This window comes from Rhinatrema bivittatum, chromosome 2 (genome assembly GCF_901001135.1).
Source record: "Rhinatrema bivittatum chromosome 2, aRhiBiv1.1, whole genome shotgun sequence".
Lineage (NCBI taxonomy): Eukaryota > Metazoa > Chordata > Amphibia > Gymnophiona > Rhinatrematidae > Rhinatrema > Rhinatrema bivittatum.
The window spans coordinates 623,900,922-623,923,389 of record NC_042616.1 but is presented as its reverse complement, the minus strand read 5'-3'; the positions used below and the strand labels follow the sequence as shown (position 1 = coordinate 623,923,389).

At 44.1% G+C, this 22,468-nt stretch overlaps 1 protein-coding gene across 3 annotated transcripts in view; it reads right to left on the bottom strand.

Moving 5' to 3' along the window:
• Positions 1-22,468, bottom strand: part of UBE2V2 (ubiquitin conjugating enzyme E2 V2) — a 120,686-nt gene that overhangs the window by 66,585 nt on the left and 31,633 nt on the right. Inside the window, exon 1 of one of the 3 annotated variants that reach the window (XM_029591254.1) lies at positions 15,600-15,627. The exons of the other annotated variants lie outside the window; for them this stretch is intronic. Within the exon in view, the coding sequence (XP_029447114.1) occupies positions 15,600-15,612 (13 nt within the window). The 5' untranslated portion in view covers positions 15,613-15,627. Of the gene's footprint in view, positions 1-15,599; positions 15,628-22,468 lie in introns of those variants that run through there. 3 annotated transcript variants of the gene reach the window in all.

Below are 22,468 nucleotides of genomic sequence, written 5' to 3'. Positions count from 1 at the left end.
TCAGACCAAGGGTCCATCAAGCCCAGCATCCTGTTTCCAACAGTGGCCAATCCAAGCCATAAGAACCTGGCAAGTACCCAAAAACTAAGTATTTTCCATGTTACCGTTGCTAGTAATAGCAGTGGTGAATTTCTAAGACAACTTAATTAATAGCAGGTAATGGACTTCTCCTCCAAGAACTTATCCAATCCGTTTTTAAACACAGCTACATTAACTGCACTAACCACATCCTCTGGCAACAAATTCCAGAGTTTAATTGTACGTTGAGTGAAAAAGAACTCTCTCAGATTAGTTTTAAATATGCCACATGCTAACTTCATAGAGTGCCCCCTAGTTTCTATTATCCGAAAGCGTAAATAATCAATTCACATCTACCCGTTCTAGACCTCTCATGATTTTAAACACCTCTATCATATCCCCTCTCAGCTGTCTCTTCTCCAAGCTGAAAAGTCCTAACCTCTAGTCTTTCCTCAAAGGGGAGCTGTTCCATTCCCCTTATTTTGGTAGCCCTTCTCTGTACCTTCTCCATCTCAATTATATCTTTTTTCAGATGCGGCGACCAGAACTGTACACAGTATTCAAGGTGCGGTCTCACCATGGAGCGATACAGAGGCATTATGACATTTTCCGTTTTATTCACCATTCCCTTTCTAATAATTCCCAACATTCTGTTTGCTTTTTTGACTGCCGCAGCACACTGAACAGACGATTTCAATGTGTTATCCACTATGACGCCTAGATCTCTTTCTAGGGTGGTAGCACCTAATATGGAACCTAACATTGTGTAACTATAACATGAGTTATTTTTCCCTATATGCATCACCTTGCACTTATCCACATTAAATTTCATCTGCCATTTTGATGCCCAATTTTCCAGTCTCAAAAGGTCATCCTGCAATTTATCACAATCTGCTTATGATTTAACAACTCTGAACAATTTTGTATCATCTGCAAATATGATTACCTCACTCGTATTTCTTTCCAGATCATTTATAAATATATTGAAAAGTAAGGGTTCCAATACAGATCCCTGAGGCACTCCACTGCCCACTCCCTTCCACTGAGAAAATTGTCCATTTAATCCTACTCTCCGTTTCCTGTCTTTTAGCCAGTTTGTAATCCACGAAAGGACATCGCCACCTATCCCATGACTTTTTACTTTTCCTAGAAGCCTCTCATGAGGAACTTTGTCAAACGCCTTCTGAAAATCCAAGTATACTATATCTACCGGTTCACCTTTATCCACATGTTTATTAACTCCTTCAAAAAAGTGAAGCAGATTTGTGAGGCAAGACTTGCCTTGGGTAAAGCCATGCTGACTTTGCTCCATTAAACCATGTCTTTCTATATGTTCTGTGATTTTGATGTTTAGAACTCTTTCCACTATTTTTCCTGGCACTGATGTCAGGATAACTGGTCTGTAGTTTCCCGGATCGCCCCCAGCTACAGCACCATGCTGCTTCTTTCCCGTCGGCTCTGAAGATCTCCACTTCAGGGACGAGCCCTGCTTAGTGCCTCTGTGCCTTTCTTGATCCATATCTACAGTGGATCCAGATCCTGGTATTGCAGGAGGGGGAGCCTTTACCATGGAGTGGTACTGGGAGGAGCCTTTGCTCAGCTCCACATGGTAAGAGCTTGAGAAGTCCCTTCTCCGAGAGGACGAGCGACTTCTATGTCTGGACCTGTGGGCGCATTCCTCAAGTGTTCTCTAGAGATCCAGCATTCTCCAAGTCCATGACTCCTGGCTCCTTTTCAACACGAGACCACAATTATAACAGTCTGCCATGTTATGGTTCAGGCTCAAACAATTGTAACAAGCCTTGTGGGCATCAGTAACAGACATGTGGTGCCTGCAAATGCAAAACTTGGAAGCTGCTATTGACTGGCTTCTTCTTGGGTCTCTCCCCGATCATCTTGTAAGAGGTCCAGGGAATATTTGGGCTCAGCAATTAGGGCCACCCTGGAGGGAAGGTGTGTGCTTGAAGTGGCAAGGATAGTGGAGTCAATGGGTTGGAGAACAGGGGAGAAGTGCAAGAAGGGACTGGAGACAAACAGGAAATGGAAAATTGAACTGTAGGACAGGAAAGTTTTATTTAGCAGGAAACAGTTTCAAGAAATCAGGAGTCACATGGATTGCACTTCCATGACAAGGTTGGCAGAATAGCAAAGGTGCCTCAGGCTAGAGCTCTTTATTTACAGCTCTCAATTTGGGGCACATCTTATACTGGGTCCAACAGGGAGCATGCAGAGGTGTGACTAACTTCAGGAAAACAGATTAAAAATACTGGAACTTGCAGCTCTGCAGCAGGTCAAAGGTCTGGAATCCCAAGGGCTACAGGTTCAAACTCTGTCAACCCTTTCATAGCCACAGACGACCTCTATTACCATTTATTTATTTTTTTAGGGTAGCAACTTATAAGTGCTGTTGAGCACAGCGGGAAAAGAAACTGCAACAAGACAGAAGAAAAACAGAACAAATATAAAAAAAATGTAAGAGAGAGTCACACATCTGTGCAGAAACTCAGACAAAAAAAATCAGACTGAGGGGCTCACAGAGAAACCACCACTGAGCTCAGAGAGATGAGTGTGTTGGACACCATCAGAGGACAACACCCCAGGTCATGGCTAACTCAGCCCTGCTCATTGAAAAAGAAATGAAAATGAACAAGTTATTCCAACATTTATATAATGCTCTACACAAGGGTGTTTAAAAAAAAATATTTATTTTTTTTTTACAAGACATTCCCACCCTAATGAACTTACTATCTTATCTACACTGATACCTGAGGCAATGGGAGAGAAAACTGACCTGCACAAGGTCACAAGAAGAGACTCTGAGAAAAGCAGAACTGGAATTCAGGTCTCCCAGTCATTAGGCCATTCTCAGATGTTCTTTGTCAAATTTTTTGTCAATTTAGCTACCATTCCAGGTAAGCAATTCCGGTCTTGGAATGCCACAAACAGGTCTGGTTGTTACACTCTGGTACTTGAGTTGCCCCAACCTTTTACTGTTCTAAAAAAAAAAAAAAATGAAGGACCTTTAGACGAAGGGGTTTAGTAATGTGCATGATCTTCAATGAACAGAGCTTTACTTTGTTGTTTAAAAATAAAAGCAAATTCACAGAACAAACAACACAAAAGGCATCCTTTTTTCTAAAATGTTCCCAAGTAAACCACCATACTCAACAAATACCCAAACACACAAATGGTCACAGAAAATGTTAAGAAAAAGAAATCCATTACAACTTAAGCACAACTTTATAGATAAAAATAAAATTTAAGTCACTGATCTTCCAATTTAAAAAAAATTGATAACTATGCAATTTTATTTTGTGTTGACTGAATCACATTACTAGTGACCTTTCTGTACTTTGCTGAATACAAACAATTCATTAAGTTGCACTGGACTTGGCTTTTTTCACAGAGTGTGAGCATCTTAAACATCTCTTCCCCAGTTTCATCTGTTTCATTAGTGCTTTTTATTTTTTTTAGTCTTGTGTTTGAAATGGTTGCTGTTCTCCTCTGTAAAGTACTTGAAATGAAAACAATCTAATAATTATTGCAGAAGTCTCACATGATTCCTAGTTAAATATGGAATCTGATAGAGTGACCTGGTTTTCATGTAGCAGAACCATGTGATCTTAGCCTGAGAACAATATCTGAAGCATGACTCAGTCAACAAGATAATCCTGCAGCTGTAGCTTCGGTTCTCTAGGGCTGCCTCACGTCCAGGTTTTAGGTGTTGTCAATTTCGGCTCTAGTACATGAATCTAAATAGTTGAAGCAATATTCCTAAAAAAATTTTTTAAAGGTTTCAAAATTGTGTTGTCAGACAAGTGACATTGGTTAAGCATTTGCCCAGTGGAAGAGTATAAAACAAACTAAGAACATAAGAAAAAACCATACTGGGTCAGACCAAGGGTCCAACAAGCCCAGCATCCTGTTTACAACAGTGGCCAACCCAGGCCATAAGAACCTGGCAAGTACCCAAAAACTAAGTCTATTCCATGTTACTGCTGCTAGTAATAGCAGTGGCTATTTTCTTAGTCAACTTAATTAATAGCAATTAAATCATCTGTGAATCCTGAACATTGCACTGCACAAGATTAGACTACATTGGGAAGGTATTACAGGGTTCAATGTAAATAATTTCAACATGGATGAGTCAGACGATGGGCATCATTCCTTAGTCTATGAGCTCATCACTGTCTGCCCACCTGACAGATGAAAGAGGTACAGGAAATTTGGAGGCAACGACATTCGAGCGGCTTGCTCAGATTCTACCACAGTAACAGTCAACAATGAACAGAGACATAAGCCTCAAACCTGGAACCTACAGAGCTCGGAGGTTTTATGCTTCTCAACTCTATCGACCACTCACATGAAATGTAAATTGGAGCTACAAATACATTTTTGTCACTATATTTAGGGGAATGACCAGTCCCTTTAACAAACACTACTGGAGAAGAAATCTCACAAAACCAGAGAAACCTGTGGAACAAGGCACAGGTCTTCTTCCAGTTCAAGTAAGCTGGAACAATCTCAGCTGATGCCCCATTAAGAGAGAACCGAACACTCTTTCAAGTCTGGTGGAAAAAAAAAAAAAAGACATATATAGGGCATCTGGGATTTTCAAATTCCTCCAAGACTTAACTCGCCAGGAAATGAAATGAATTTGCTGTATATTCTAGCTTTCATACTATTTAACCCCCCCAGTTTTTTTATTTTTGAGGGAGGAGAGGAGGAAGGGTTCTAGGAGTACATAGCAAATATATTCTTTCCCTAGCAAGAACACCCTTTCCCACTGCCCATCCGTGAATCTCTCTCTCTCCCATGACCCCCAAGTGAAATGGTCTTCTTCCCTCCGCTCATTCTCTGCTCTCTTCCCCTCACAAACTGTCCTACTCTCCCCCCCAACTTAGGCTCAGGAAACTTTATTGGTAAGACAATTTGAACATGGTGTCCAAGTAATGTATAAAAAGGAGGTAAACTTAACATTATGCACAGAAAAGTAAAATGTGGCGTAGCCGCCTAGTGGTTAGCAGTGGGCTACGAACCAGGGTTCAAATCCCACTGCTGTCCTTGTGACCTTGGGCAAGTCACTTTACTCTCCATCACCTCAGGTACAAAATTAGATTGTAAGCCCTCTGAGGATAGGGAAATACCTATAGAATCTGAATGTAATTCACTTTGGAGTGTCGAAAAGCGGAATATATAATAAGTTATACTATCAAATATACCCACACAAGTTAAACCTAAATCTGCACACATTTTTTATGAAATTGTGCATAATTTTAAAAATCCAAAAATGTGTACAAGTCCAAATCCTTCCCCTACACCACTAGGAGAATGTCTCAAACGTGACATATGTTATTTTACAATATACCTCACTTTAAAAACAAACACAAAGTACATTAGGAAAATCAGCAAACAAGCTAAACGTCATCTTCAAAAGTCAAACTTCCCACATACATAAACTAAGAGAATGCATGTACAAACAAGGTAGCTTTCACCTTCTTCCAGAAAATCTTAACATCAACTTCATCACAGATTACTTGTGGGACTGGATTCCATGATCTTGAACCAATATCAGATAAATCTCTTTTTCGAGTTCATTGTAACCAGCAAAGTTCATGGGAAAGAATAAGTAATAATTACATCTTCAGAATGCAGTGATCGGGGCAGAATATAGGGCTGAAAAAAAATCTCTCAAATAAAGTGAGGCCTCATCTTACAATGCCTTAAAAATCAACAACAGTATTTTAAACTATACTCCTGGGGGAATTCTGCGCACAAAAACTTAAAATTCTGCAAACTTTATATTGGTCAAAATAACACAATTTACATGACAGTCTAATTGCATTCCCATCAGTGAGGAACGAGAGAGCCGATTCCATCTCTTCTCCCGGGGTGTTGTTCCTAGCCTGTGATAAACAGGAACGTGTCACCACGGTGCAGCAGGTCGCAATTCGTAGGGACATGGCTGCCACCTCAAAGGCTTGTTTCAGAATGGTGTCCATGCGCCGGTCATGTGGATCCCTGAGGGCCTCCCCCCCCCCCACCGGAATGGTGGTGCGCTTCACAATTGCGCTAACTATGGCGTCTACCTGGGGGCACGCCAGCTTCTCCTTGGTTGCCGGGTCTAAGGGATACATGCCAGCCAAGGCCAGTCCCCCTTTGAATGAGGCCTCCGGCGTGTTCCATTCCAGATCGATTAACTGCTGAGCTGCTTGTAGGAGGGGAAAATGGTGAGACGTTTGGCGCAGGCCCTCTAACAGGGGGTTCATTCTAGGTTCCTCTGGGGCGTCATGGCCCGGGATATCCAGCTCCGACAGGCATTGAGAGATCAGGCCTGGGAGATCCCCTTTCAAAAAGAAGCGCCTCATGGTCCGATAAGGTTCAATCCCCGCGGGAAGTTCTCCCTCCTCGGGGGACTCATCTTCCTCAGGGCAATCTGAATCCCCATAAATGGGGGTTCTGGGTGGCGCGTGGCCGTGCCTAGGCCTTGAGGGTCCAGGGGCCGGGTCATCCGGTACATATGGACCCGTTCAGGGAGCAGCCTGCATTGTGACAAAGGCATGAATCCCCTTGAATAATTCTACCCAGGAGAGCGAAGCAGGATCTGGTCTGAGGGGTACCAGGTCCCTCAGGTTCCCCGGCTGCTCACTGCTACCTGCTAAGTCCGGGGTGTTCCCTGAGGAACTGGCAAGGACGCTGGGCTGCGACCGGTCCTGGCCTGGAACTCCCAGGGCCTCTTCACATTGGGCACATAGGGAGTCTGCTTCCTCGCTCTGAGTGGCTCTGAGGTTGCATGCCGAGCAGAGGCTCATGCCTGATGCTGGAGGTGCCGGCTCCGCTGACGCCTGGGCTCTCTTATGCTCCATGTGCGCCTAAGGAATGGACGCTTATCAGCGGGCGCTTAGGAACGCGCGCCTAACAATGTGCGCCTAACAACGCGCGCCTAGCAACAGGGCCTATTGCGCGGTGACGAACCAGGCAGGCAATGGCGACCTCCGTGGCGGATTGCCACATAGGCAGACTCTGCGAATCCTCGCTTCCTCGGAGACCAACAAGTAAAGATGTACGCCTTACCTTGTCTTCGGCGCTTCCCGGTTGCGACCCGGGCGGTCTCCAGCTGTGGGGGGAGAGGGTGAATACCTTCACCGCCACGCTCGAGGAAGTGCACCCGCTGCCTCTAGGCCGCTCCCGAGCCCTTCTCACTCGGGGGCTAGGTCCCTGCCGCGAGCCGGCCACCGGACCGAGGCACTCACCTCCGAGGGACCACGGAAATCGCCTCGGGAAACTCAACTGGGGGAGGGACCGACTGGTATCACCGCAGGAGTGCGGGGCTCGTCTTCAGGTAGGTTTCTTCTATGAATTTAGTTGTGTAGAAATTTGGAAACACGCCCAGCGAGCGTGAGGTAGCTCCAAACTGCTTTGGAGACGGAAATTACTGAATTGCTGCACTTCCTGCGGGGGTATATGTACCCGTGCTGACATCAGATCCGTCTCCAACTGCTAGCACGAGCACGCTATACCCACTTGTTTTGAGTCCATTTGCTACAAGCTAGGAAATAAAAGCTTTTTCAAGTACCCTAAAGGCAAAATGCCTGTGAAGGGGTCAACTTGGCTATTAGTTGACAGTGGTGCTCAGGGAGGATAGGGAATTAACAGAAAAACTGAATTAATTATTTGCCTCGGTCTTTACTGAGGAGGATATTGCAAATATACCCATGCCTAAAACTTTCTGTGATAGTGATAATTCTGAACAATTAAAGCAGATCTCTATGATAATGGAGGATGTAATATATCACTAAAAAGTAATAAATCACCAAGACTAGATGGAATCCATCCCAGAATCTTAAAGGAACTCAAACATGAAATTGCAAACCTGTTACTAAACTTGAAACCTAGTATTTAAAACATACAATATCTGAAGACTGGAGGGAGGCCAATGTAATGCAGATTTTCAAAAGGGTTCAAGTAGCAAACTGCTGTAGTGAGCAAAATGGTAGTTGTTATTCTTAAAACAAAATTACTGGCTATATAGATCAACATAGCTTAATGGGGAAGAGTCAACATGGTTTTAGAAAAGGGAACTCTTGCCTTACAAATCTATTAGATTTTTTTGAAGGTATAAACAAACATGTAGATAAAGGTGAGCTGGTTGATATTTGGATTTTCAGAAGGCAACCGGCAAAGTCCCCCACATTAGACACTCCTCAGGAAACTAAATAGTCGTGGGATAGGAGGCAACATCCCATTCTGGATTGGTAGCTGTTAAAAGACAGGAAACTGAAGATAAGACTATATGGTCAATATTCAAAATGGGAAAACTTCATTAGTGGAGTAACACAAGGAATTGAAACCAGGATCTTTGCTGTTTAATATTCATAACTGATCTGAAAAAGGGCACAATGAATAAAGCGATCATATTTGTAGATATTTCAAAATTACTCAAAACTGTTAAAACTGCAACTGACTGTGAGAAACTACAGAAGGATCATGTGAGGCTGGACATCTGAATGGCAGATGAAATTAAAGTGGAAAAATTATAGGTGACAAACATAGGGAAAAATAATTCAAACTACAGATACACAATATTGGGTTCTGTACTGGGAGTCACTACCCAGGAAAAGGACCTTGGAATCCTTGTGGACATCTATATCCTAAGCTCACTGTGCAGCGGTGATCAAAAAAGTAAACAGAATGTTAGCAATGATCCAAAAAAGGTAAAAGGATCAAAGTTTAGAAAATCACTGGTAAAAGGACAGTTACATATCTAAGCAAATAATATTAAAACAAGAGGACACTCCATGAAACTAACAATCAACAGATTTAAAAAACAAATCATAGAAAGTTATTTTTCACTCAGCACAGGTATGGACAAGTCCCTGAAGTAAAAGCCAATAAACATTATTAGCCAGATAGACTAAAGAAAGCTATTGCTATCCCTGGAAGTGAGTAACAAGAAATAGATCTACTTTTAAGGATCTGCCAGGTGCTTATAACCTGGACTAGCCACTGTTGGAGAAAGGATGCTGGGCTAAATAGACCTGGTCTAACCAAACATGGCATTTGTGATGTTCTCCTTGGCACATCTTAGTATCTGTAAAAAAAAAAAAAAAGACAAGACTTACTGATTAACCCCTTAGCAACATCACTTAAAAACTAATGAACAGAGCCAGCCCTAGGACTAATCCAAGACAATCCAATGATAAACCCCTATCTTTGCAGCAAACTACATTTATGCTTTGTTGTTTAATCTACAGGATATTGATAGGGGTTTCCCTTCTACAGAATCTGTAAGGCGTAGACAGATTATGGATGCCCTTCAAGGGGCTTTGCTTAAACAAATGGTGATGGAACCCAAGAGGAGAGGGCCAATACTCCCAAATGGGGAAATAAGACCTGCCATACTGGGTCAGACCAAAGCTCCATCAAGCCCAGTATTCTTTTTCCGACAGTAGCCAATGCAGGTCACAAGTACCTGGCAGGATCCCAAATAGTAGACAGATCCCATGCTGTTAATGCCCAAGGATAAGTAGCAGCTTTCCCCAAGTCTACTTGGTTAATAACAGTTCATGGACTTTTCCACCAAGAATTTTTTTAAACCTAGATATGTTGCCTTTACTACATCCTCCAGAAATGAGTTCCAGAGATTAAGTGAGTGAAAAATATTCTTCTCTGATTTGTTTTAAATGTAATACTTACTAACATCATGAGTTTGTATTTTTAAAAGAGATTCACATTTACCCTTTTTACGCCACTCACAAATTTATAGATTTCTTATCATATCCTCCCCTCAGCCATCTCTTCTCCAAGCTGAACCTAACCTGTTCTAATGTCTTTAGCCTTTCCTCAGACACCTCTTCCATCCTCTATCATTTTTGGTCACCCTTCTCTGTACCTTTGCCGGTTCAGCTCTACCTTTTTTTTTTTTTTTTTTTAAGATACGGTGATCAAAACTGTACTCAGTTCTCCAGATGTGGTCTCACCAAAGAGCGATACAGAGGCATTTTGACATTCTCCATTTCTTTCCTAATAATTCCTAACATTCTGTATGCTTTTTTGACCACCACTGCACATGGAGTCGAGAATGTATATGTATTGTTCACAATGATGCCTAGATCCTTTTACTGGGTGGTAACTCCTAATATAGAACCACATCATTTATTTATTTATTTGAACATTTTTATATACCGGCATTAGTTGTGGACATCATGTCGGTTTACAATAAACAGGTTAAGCTTGGAAATTACATTTTAACAGGGAAGTCAAACTGGGAGAGGGGATAGTGAAAGATAGCTGAGAAAAGATAGGATAACAAAACATGGTTCCTCAAGATGAGGAAAGGGAGTATAACAAAATATAGTTCCTCAATATGAGGAAAGGAGTAGAAGTATTGTGGTTACATCATCATGTAACCACAGTTTAGATTACTTTTCTTTTTGTGCATCACTTTGTACTTCTCCATATTAAATTTCATTTGCCATTTGGATGCCCAGTTTTCCAGTTTCGCAAAATCCTCCATCAATTTCTCACAGTCTGCTTGAGATTTAAAAACTCAGAATAATATTGTGTGTTATCTGCAAATTCAGTCACATCACTTGCTCCCCCTTTCTGATTATTTATAAATGTATTAAAAAGCACGGGTCCCAGTACAGATCCCTGGAGCATTCCACTATTTTATCTTCCTCCACTGAGGAACTCCATTGTGGAACTCTCTATTTCTGGTCTTTTAATCAGTTCATAATACACAATAAGACATTGCTTCCTATCCCATGACTTTTTACTTTTTCTCAGGAGTCTCTCATGAAGGAATTTGTCAAGTATCTTCTAAAAATCCAAATATAATATATCCACCAGCTCACCATTATCCGCATGTTTAGTAATATCTTCAAAAATATGTAGCACAATTATAAGACAAGAGTTCCCCTTGGCAAATACAGGTTGGCTGTCTCCCATTAAACCATGTTCTGTTTCTTTAGAATGGTTTCTATGATTTTTCCTGACACTGAAGTTAGGCTCACTGGTTCTCAACCTTTTTTCTGTTGGGACACACCTGACAGATGGTTCTCACATGGGTGACACACTGGGCTAAATGTAAACATATACTCTGCATCTACAGGAACCGTCCTGACCCCCCCAACAATGGGTGCAGAAAAGAACTAGGACATTCCCTGTTCAATTTATCTTACAAAAAAAGATATTTCTGGTGTCATCTCATTAGCAGCAACAAACACTCTCTACTACCAGGCATAATAGCCCTCCTTATGAAAAAACAGTGATTTACCACCAATACATGTCCTATTGAGAAAACACAACAAATATGAATACAAATGCCTACACGCTAGCAAAATATCTCACCTCAGTCACACACAGAGTCTACCTTCACCAAGAACAGAAAGATCACAAATTATAAATATGGAGTCCGAAACTGGAATGGGAACCCAAAAAAGCCACTCTGCATGCAGTGCAAACCTGGAGAAATGGAAAGAGAAACATAGCACCTAACACACTCCTAGGATCTGCAATAATGCACACAAACTAATGCGCAAAAAGTTACACCTGCATTATGGAACTCATTCAAAACAGTAACAACCTTATGGCAATGTTACAAATATTTAACCAGGCTGTAAACATCAATATACTTCCTATTAAGAAAACAGAACGAGCCAAGCTGCTACAGATACTACAAGCTTGCAGAATACTCTTACCTGGTCACATACGCAGAACACAGACAGACCCTCCCCAAATACAAAAGTAAAGGTTATTGTCTCCTTGATTCACCTGGCTAGAGTTGAATCAGATGCTGGTTTCCCCTTCTAGGGACCGCCAAACACAAACTGTCTATCTTTCTAAAGGCATTTGTTACCTTTAGGTATTTTAACAGCATATAGCGCAGGTCTCAGACTTTTTCTTCATCTCTCTTGCCACTAAAGGCTGGCAGAAAATTATTGGTTAATATGAATGGGTGATACCACTGACAGAATGGATGGGACTGGCCGAAAGGTCGCTGCATCTGGGGAGAAGACCAGGTGAGGGTCTCTACATGACAGGGACTGTAGCTCTGAGATTTGCCTTGCAGAACATACAGCTACTAGAAAGATGGATTTCAGGGAGAAGTCCTTTATGATGGCCTAACTAAGGCTCTTAAAACTAGGTTAAGATCCCACTGAGGAACGAAGGGTCAGAAAGGAGGGTCTATTTGCTTGACCCCTCTCAGGAAGCACCCTACATCTGAATGTGCTACCATCTGGGTGCCTCTGATTTGGCCCCCCTATAACATGAAACTCATCAGCTGTACCCTTAGAAATCTAAGGGTCAGGCCCAACTGCAGGGTCATGCTTGCCTTCCATGCAAAGTTTCTACTTGCAGAAATGTCAAATAATCACCAAATTCTGATGCATACTAACGACGTTGAAACCTTTCGGGCTATTAACATAGCTGAAATTACTAGTCAGGAGTAACCTCTGTCATGCAAGCGCACCCTTTCAAGGGTCAAACCGTAAGCAAGAAAGGAGCCAACTCCTCCTCCATTACATCCGGTCTTTGCCGGAGCAAACACCATTCCTTAGGAAAGTATAGAGGAGTCCCTATCAGCAGTCACACAAGGTCTCCTCGACCAATCTAGGATTTCTAAAATAACTGTAGATGAATAGCACTCTTCTGATATTGGTTCTTCCCACCAGAAGACATACAAATGGCTGGCTGCTCTGCAGCTACAGGCAGAGAAGGATGTCTATGCCACTGGAGCCTGGCTGTGACCTGTGGCTGAAGAAAACGCCAGCCTTGGGATTTGCGCTTGTTCCCATTAGGTCTGCACCCAGGAGCCCCAGCAATTCACTACCAACCAGAATGCCTCTGGACTCAGTTCTCATTCCCCTGGGATCAGCTTGTTCCTGCTGAGGAAGTTGGCCTAGAGATTGTCCTTATCTTCTATATGCACTGCCGAGAGCAAGAGCAGATTGTCTTTTGCCCATTCGCAAAGCTGGGCTGCCTCTCTGCATGGCTAAGGATACCCTCTTGATTGTTCACATAAGCCACTCTTTTGAGCAGTACAGGGAGATATTACAATCATGCTTGGTACCTGTCTTGTACACACTGGGACAGAGCCCTGTTGAATGATGTCCAGGACCCACTAGTCTGACATAATTCGGTTCGACTCCCTAATAGGCAGCTGCATACTGCAATTTATGCGGAGGAGCCCTGCTGTACATCATTGTATAGAGTGCCCTGAGCCTGCGGCTGCACTCTTAGCTTTCCTGGCTCCTCAAAAGGGCTTAGTCCAGAACTTCCTGGTTTACTGCAGAGTAAACCTACCCGCTCAGAACCCCCAAAACGTTTTGGAACATTGGCACCTTGCCATTCACATACCTTCTCCTAGACTGTCCTCGGGCAGTCTTTGCGGTTTTATTTAGTCTAGGTTCTTAACCTTTTACAGCTTCTCTCCCGAACTTACTGAGGCGGGTTTTGGACACCATATCTGCCACCCAGCTTTGGAGCCAAAGCAGCCTTCTTGCAGCAACCTCTGAGGCCACCAGCCAGGATGTCATCCTTATCAAATCATACAGAGTATTAGCTAAATATGCTACTCCCTGCCTCGATTTTTGCAGACACCTCCAAATCCAGGAGTTGCTGGACCCAGTGTACTGCTGGGCAGGCCACATAATCCCCACAAATAGCTGCTTGTAAAGCTAAAGCATTGGTGGAGAAGGCCTCCTTAAAGAGCAATTCCATTTTCCTGTCCTGAGAATCCCTCAGGGTTTTATGCCTTTGACTGGTCCAGTTGTCTTGCAGGTAATGGCCAACACCAAATCATCCACCTTGGAAAATGTTTAGGATTGCTTCCCTGTTTACTTGTAGGGGATAAATCCTGCTCTTATGTCTTCTGCCCTTTAAGCCCCCCCTGAGGCTTCTTCTTCCATTCTGCTAGCACCATCGACCTCAGAGGAGTGTAAAGCAAAAATATTTGATGGTTTGAAGATTCCCTAAAGTATCAGGTCTCCCTCCATATGATCTTCCCCTTGAGGGTTCAATATCTTAAGGGCAGACATCACATTGTAACTAGGGAATTTACTTACTCCCTCCAAAAAAGGCACAAAATCATTGACTCTTGCTCCTCTGAGCACTACTCCCCTTCTTCGAGGGGCTCAGAATGTCTAAAATGATCTAGATCTGACCCCATAGTGTACGTGTAGGCTGAAGAAATGTAATGTTTCATTACTGAGCTGGGCTATTTCAAGGGAGGACCCCTCCCTTCTAGGCCCCTAGAGAGCCTGAACTTAGGGGGGGGGGGGGGGGGGAAGAAGACGGCACAGACCTGGTTTCTGGTGGCTGAAAAGACCTAAACATAAGGTGGATAAATTCTGGTGGACCCATTCCAATGGCCTAGGCTCCAAGGTCCTCCTGAGGAGGCCACAGGGAACCCAATTCCTGGGACACCTCCCTGTCATGCTTCCCTAATAAGAAAGTCTCAGGTGGGGAGGGAGGAAATCTCCTGGTAACAGGGCCCATGGAGTTTGGGTCTTGTTGCATCCACCTAGGGATTTGCCTTGGCATCTCCTGTGGAGGTTGCTCATACCGGGCATAAGGAGACTGCTGCTGTTGGCACCCTCTTGGCCGCACAGACCACACACCTCTGGACTCTCATCATGATTTCTCTCTTTCTTATCTCTCCCTACAATGTACTACTCAGACTTGTTATTTATTTATTTTTTTGTAGAGAGTGGGGAGCACTCACATCATAATGTTGGCTGCTCCACTTCTTCCCTTCACCTTTGTCTCTCCTTTTTTTTTTTTTTTTTGTTAAATTAGGTACCTGCAACAAAGAACTCCTAAACACCATCAACACAATGTGCCATTTAGACCCTGGTGTCCCGCAGTCGGACAGTTTGAGCCACAGCCTGCCCTGGGCTTTCCCATGCTCCACAGTTTCTGCCATAGCTGCTATGGGACCTCAGAGCCCCCCGGATTTTTGTGAAGCAGGTAGCCAGAGCCTCTGAGCCAGGGATAGCATTTCCTTCTGTTTTGTTTTTTTCTTTTTTAATCTTTATCCACATATTTCACACAGCAGAGAGTAGAAAGGGTACAGAGAGAGAGGAAGCATGGGGTAGGGAGGAAAGGGAAGGGGGGGAGCAGCCAACAGTCCTATTACACACCCTGGGATCCCAACTCTCTGGTGTAGAAGAGAAGGAACCCCCACCCCACCTGCCAAGGTACTCACTAAACCCACATAAGTACTGTGAGGGGACCTGAGGGAGCTCAACTGGGGTAAAACCTTTTTTTTTGTATCCCAGGAGCAAGTTACTACCAGGGAGGATCAGTCCCAACAGGACTGGTATCCCAGGAGCTAGAGGGCTCATCAGGTCCATCAGGCCGAGGATGAACTAAGACTCTACGAGCTTGTATATTGTCTAACCTGTCACACTGCTGAAAACAGAGACTACTAGGCTAGGACAAGGGACAGACACCATTTATAAGCCCAGAGTGAGGTTTTAAAGAGGTGTGTCCTATGTCTCCGTCAATTGTGGAGGGGGAAATCGTATTTGTAACAACTGGCTAGCAGGAAGATGACAAATGGAGAAATTACTTACTTGAAAATTTCATTTTCTTTTGTGTAGACAGATGGACTCAGGACCAGTGGGTTTATGCTACCCTGCCAGCAGATGCAGATCGAGCAAGCTGAAGACACAGCATACATAACTGCAGTGACCCCCATCCTTCCAGTATTCTCTTCAAAAGCAACTGTGGACAGACTAGCAAAAAACATGATTAAAAACAGAGAACCAGAACTGTATTTAGTCAACCATAAACACTGACCTCACATAAGATTCTAGGTATCCCAAGCTAGGGACTGGATGAACACTTACCATTAATCCCTTGGGACCCAGAGCCCCACAGGAAGACTACTGACACACTCATGAGGCAGCCAAGGGCGGGAAGCTGAGTCCAACTGTTTACACTAAGGAAAACAAAATCATCAGGTAAGTAATTTCTCCATTTCCTAGCATGTAGACAGATTGATTCAGGACCAGTAAGTTGTACCAGCACTACTCCCCAACAGGGTGGGAGGTGGCCCGCGGTCCAGTCAACACCACAAGTGGAAAGGCTGCATCTTCCCAGGCTTGCACATTCAGACAATAAAACATGGAAAAAGGGTGTAAGGAGGACCACATTGCAGTTTGGCAGATATCGATGGAAGACAAGAGACTAACCTCTGCCTATGTCACTGCCTGAGCTCTAACCTGAGTAGGCAACAGCTTTCCAGCATCCACATACAAGGCCGTAACCACCTCCATAATCCAACGAGCTATGGTAGCCCACGAAGTCTGAGCACCCTGCTTACTCCTGCCATGGAGAACAAACAGGCGATCTGTCTTTCAAAAAGACTCAGAAACCTACCGATACCGCACGACAAGACGCTTAACATCCAAGGATCGCAAACGGCGATACTCCTCTGCATCCCTGACCTTATCCAAGGATGGCAAGGAGATGGACTGATTCAAATGAATGTCCAAGACTACGTTGGGCAGCAACGATGGAACACCCCTGTAGTCACCAGATCCAGCACCAAATTAAGACTCACAATGGAACTGGTAACCTCAAGGAAGGCTTACGTTGCTTCACTTCCTTAAAAAAATGGGCCGTATCAGCATGAGACAAGGAAACACCATTCACCAGGCCTCTGAAATAGGCAAGAGCCACAACCTGCACCTTCAAGGAATTAAGGGCCATCCCGCAAAAAATCCAGAATGAGAGAGATCTTAACAAAATGAGGAAGAATACTCCGCTCCTCACACTAGACCTCAAAAACTCTCCAAACCTGCACATAAGCCAAAGAAGTGGAGAACTTGCGAGAGCGGAGTAAAGTGGCAATCACCACAGAGGAATAACCATGCTTTAACAGGTGAGCCCTCTCAAGGGCCAAACCGTAAGACAGAATAGAGTCGGATCCTCATGAAGAACTGGTCCTTGTTGAAGCAGATCCATGTGCGGTGAAAGACGAAGGAGGGCCTCCACCAAGAGTCGTCACAAACCACGGATGCCTGGGCCAGTCTGGGGCCACCAGGAATACTAGCCCCCTGTGGTCATTGATCTTGTGAATTATCCTGCCCAGCAAGGGCCATGGAGGAAAGGCATAAAGCAATCTGTCTTCCGGCCAGACCTATATGAGATAGTCTATTACCAGGGACCACTGATCTCTCCTGCAACTGTAGAAGCGATGAACCTTCACATTTCAAGAAGTCGCCAGCAGGTCTAGGAATGGAAGGCTCCAGCGATCCACAACCAGCTGAAACGCCTTGGCTGATAACACCCACTCTCCTGGGTCCAGACACTCCCTGCTGAGAAAGTCCGCTCTTATGTTGTCTTTTCCTGTAATGTGAGAGGCCGAGATAATCAGATGACCTTCCAGCCATTCCATCATCTGGTCTATTTCCTGCGACACTTGCTGGCTCTTGGTTCCTCCCTAGCGACTGATATAGGCCACCATTGTCGCATTGTGCAATATAACGCGAAATACTTGATTCGGCTGCCTGTTGCAGAACTACAAGCATGACAGTCATACTGCCCGGGCCTCCAGGCGCTTGATGTTCCAGCATGATTCTTCGGCATTCCAGAGCCCCTGGGCCGTTAACTCCAGACAGTGAGCCCCCCCAACCATGGAGATTCGCATCTGTCATGACTACCAACCAGGTCAGAGAAGACAAGGGAACTCCCTTTCTCAGTTGATCCTCCTGCACCACCACTGGAGGCGGGAGCAGATTTCCAACAGCAAGTGGAGCCAAACCACATAATCCTGAGCCTGCGAGTTCATCTCTATGAAAGAATCACATGATGGTTCAAAACGATTCCAGCCCTGGAGGAATTTCCCCCATCTTCCAGGGAATCAGGATCAACCTCATCATCAGTGCCATCTGGATTCCTGCCGGGAACACCCAAAGGGAGCAGAGGCAAGCCCCGGCGCTTAAGCATAGGACTGGAAGAGGGAGGAGCCATCGGCTGAGCGTCCGACCAGACAGAAATGGGGAAGTGGAGCACTGTGCCTGAAGAACAGCCTGTAAGCCTTGAAAAAAATTCCACCCAAGAAAAAGCAGCCAGGTCCAGACCAAGCCCAGAAGGAAATGGAGCTGGTCCCACAGAACTGCCCTCAGAAGAGAGGAGCCAATCAAGGGAGAACCGAGATCTGACATCCCCACCAGACAACCCATAATCAGAATGGGAAGAGCCAGGCTTAGCAAAATCTGAGGAAGACAGCTCTCCCTAAATGTCTGAGCAGCGCTGACACAGGTTAGAAGCCAGGTCAGGCTGAGAAGCCCTAATATGTCAGGCAACACAAAAATAGGAAGATGCTTAGGCTTCTTGCTTATCGTTGCGGTAAACGTGCATCGAAATGGCTCACACTGAAAAATGAAATGCGCCCAAAACTTAAGCACCTAGAAGAAAGCAAGGCAAGGCGCACACACAACTTGTGCACCAAGTTAAGTGCATAAAAGTTCGTGCGTGAAAAAAGCAAGCCCAAAAACCGAGCTCACAACGCGTGTGCAGAGCTGACATACTGTACACACCAACAGCCTATAGAGGGCAGCTGAATATGCACAAGAGCGCGCTAAAACGGCCGCCGCAGCCTACCACATGGCATGCAAGAAAAAAAACCTAAGTGAGGGGTCTAGCCCACCGGGGACCACTCAGCCTCTCGGCCAGGAGCGGAAATGAACATAGGCACAGCATGCCAAGAACATTCGAGTAATACTTTTTTTTTTTAACCTTTCCTGAGCTCAGTGCTTACCAGCTAAGTACAGAAACAGTCTTCAGCTGCGGGGGGAGAGGACATCTGCTGTCACCACCACGCTCAGCCTCCTGCACCCGCTGCCTTTCAGCTGAACTAGCAGCTAAGTCCATGCAGGGAAACCCAGCTACCGGACCAAGGCACACCTCTAAGGGACCATGGAAATCGCCTCACAAATTCTCAACTCGGGGAAGAGCTTTTGGGTATCACTGCAGGAGAGTGGGTCTTTCTTTTCATAAATTTAGAATTTCAAAATTCACCTTTCAAAAAGCTCAAAGCAATCCCCATAAGGAGATGAACGTCCACCATCTGCTGGAGACTGAGAATACTGGCAGGCTGAGGTCACTGCAGGGTTATGTTATTTATTTATTTATTTTTAGATTTTTATATACCGGTGTTCCTGTATTAAAATACAGATCACATCGGTTTACATTGAAACATAAAAATTACGCCAAGAGGCGGTACATATAACAAGGTTATAGAACTTGGAAAACATGGAAAACAGGTTCGAAAAATAACATTGAGAAAATTGTATAGTCTCTTTGAGAAACCAAATCATAAAATAAGGCGTAATTGTCTAAGATAAATGTGATCTGCAGAAGGGATTGCGATGGTGAGAAAATCTTGATAGCTGGAGGTAAAAAATAATCAAAGTTCTGGAAAAGCTTGGCTAAAGAGCCAGGTTTTAATTTTCTTTTTGAAGGAAGCGAAGCAGATCTCAAGGCGGATGTCTGGCGGGAGCATGTTCCATTGGACGGGTCCTGCTAAAGAGATGGTACGTTTCTGATGTAAGGATATTGTTGAAGGAACATAGAGTGTGCCTTTATAAGCTCCTCTGATAGGTCTAGATGAAGAGTGAAAACGAAGTTGGGTACTTAAGTGGAGTGGGGATATGTTGTAAATAGATTTATGAATTGCTGTGTATACTTTATAGAGAATCCTTTGCTTAATAGGCAGCCAGTGGAGGAGTTTTAGTATGGGGGTTATATGGTCTCTTTTATTTGTATTGGTAAGGATTCTAGCTGCAGAGTTTTGAATCATCTGGAGGGGTTTGATGGATGAGGTAGGGAGACCAAAAAGGAGCGAGTTGCAATAATCGATTTTTGTTAGAATAATGGCTTGTAGAACCATCCGAAAATCATTGAAGTGGAGAAGTGGTTTCAATTTTCTCAGGACAAGAAGTTTATAGAAGCAGTCTTTAGTGGTGGTGCTTATAAATTTTTTGAAGTTAAGCTGATTATCTATCATGACGCCTAGATCATATAAATTATATAAATTATATAAATTATACATATAAATTATGTATAATTTGATGTCAGCTTGCTCCATTTCCATCTGCTGGCAGAGGAGCAGGCTGCTACTGGGTCCTGAGACCATCGGTCTACATGCTCGGGAAAAAATAAATCTTTCTGGGAGCAGGCTGTTACTGAGTAGAGCAGTACGTACAGACTGTTGCCCTGAAATTAGTAAGTTCAACCAGGTCGAGGACTAACCAGGACTCTGGGAGCTGACTAGTCCACAACTGCTGGAGGCAAAGACTACTAGCAACTGCCCGGGTTCACACCCACATTTATAGCTGAATGGAATGTCACAAGGGAAAACGGTGTGTCTTCTGTCTCCAGCAGGAAAGTTCCAGTTGATCAGAACTTCCAATGTGTCATACAGATCAGACTCACAGATTGTTTGTGGACATCAAAGTGTTAACCATTTTATTATCTGGCTACCAGCTCCTTCCAAAGGGTGACAGGAAACACAGATGTCAGTCAGTCATCCTCTCCACCTCCAGATAGTTTCATTTATTTTTGTGTTTTTAGCCCATCAGTTTCCTCTTGCTCCTCTGGAATTCTAGATTACGGTAATCAGAATCAGTTCCAACTAAGGCTACAGCACAAAGATCCTTAATTTGAATCCTTGTTCTGCTGTTGTCTACCCCATCCATAGTGACAGCCCTCAGCCAAGGGTCAAGAGACAACAGATCCCTCCAAAAACTGGTATGCACGCAACCTGAGACTCTCCATTAGGTACTAGTGGTGGCTGGGATACACATCTCCAGGGTTACAAATGCTGCTTTTGCAGCATCCTCAAATCCAGCTAGCCTGGGAAATACAAGTCAGGCTCAAGAATCAAACTCAGATCTTCTATATGGCCAGCCCAAGTCAACTGCTTTAAAAATTGTAATGGTTACCTCCTATGTCTAACTACATGTGTAACCCATGTGTGAAGCAGAAGTATGAAATGCAAAGGAACTCATCTGGGCTCAGTTCCATCAAGGATCAAATAAAGGCATCTGCCAAAACCATATTCAAAGCCTTAATGCTAGTGTGCTGCAATTACTGCTTGCTGGTATCATATGTGGTAGCCCAGTTTCCTGAATCCTACCATGATGCCCATATATTAAGGCAGAATCTCTTGTACAAATACATGTAATCATGTTCTTCAAGATCAAGGTCTGCTGGGTAGGTGGGATAGTGTTGAGAGGCAAATACAAAGCAAGTTTTGTAATCAATATAGTTTCCTTATATATTTGTAGATTAAAATGAATTCTGCATCTTGCTTTAGCTGCTTATGCCATTGCTACACCGATTTTCTGGAATAAAATAGCACTACAATAGTATCTAGAGACATTACAGAGTACATGTTGGGTTTTCTGAAAGCATGCTTTCATTATGTGCACCACACTAACAGATTTGATTGTACCCCACTATCCCTAATCCCCACAAGGTGGGTTACAATTCTAAACATGTAAAATACAACCCATACAAAATTAGGTAATAAAATCCTTCAATCAATGACCTGCTCTCTACCATATTACCCTTTGGAAACTTGCTAAGCAATTATATCCCCCACCCCACCCCCAAACACACAAACACACATTTATAACTATCAAGAGGAGGAGGAGGAATAGCCTAGTGGTTAGAGCAGTGGGCTACGAACCAGGAGACCAGGGTTCAATTCCCACTGTTGCTCCTTGTGAACTTGGGCAAGTCACTTTATCCTCCATTGCCTCAGGTACAACACATACAGGCCGATACAGTAAAGCGTGGCCATGGTTACCCTGTTTCTAACCCACTTTCTACCCACAATTTGTCCGCATAAGTCTAACCCGCGATTCACTATCCATTTTTACCAATCTTTACCACTTCTTTAAATCGACGCGTATCCCTTTCCGCCCGCGGCATGTATATGATATGTAAACGATCGGATTAGCTATTCCCTCCCATACAGTAACATGCGGCCCGATTATCGCCTTTTTAACCAACTGTTTTGCTGCGTCTTTAACCCGCTAATTTACCGCCTACCCTGACCCTGGTGTTAGAGGAATGTGACAGCAATAGGCAGGCTCCGGTCAAATAAGTGGGTGGGTTGGAGCAAGCGAGTAACATGGTGTGTGGCCTGGTTCTCCTACGCTCGGGCATCGGGGATTGCCAGTCCTCTCTCCCCCCCTCCCGAAGCAAGGCGCAGGGCAAAAATTGACTCGACGTGTTATTAAAGCCTAAATTGGACGTGCGTTCATGCACCTTCGCCGGCGGGGCTGCTGGAAGCCGCTTTCGCTGCCGGCTGCCCCCGGGAGGCAGGGGAGCCGCGGTGGGCACCTCGGGAGGTGGGGAGAGAGAGGACTGGGACTGCTGGAAGCATGCAGTAAGTTTACTTGTTACAATTTCTATTTGTTTTAAT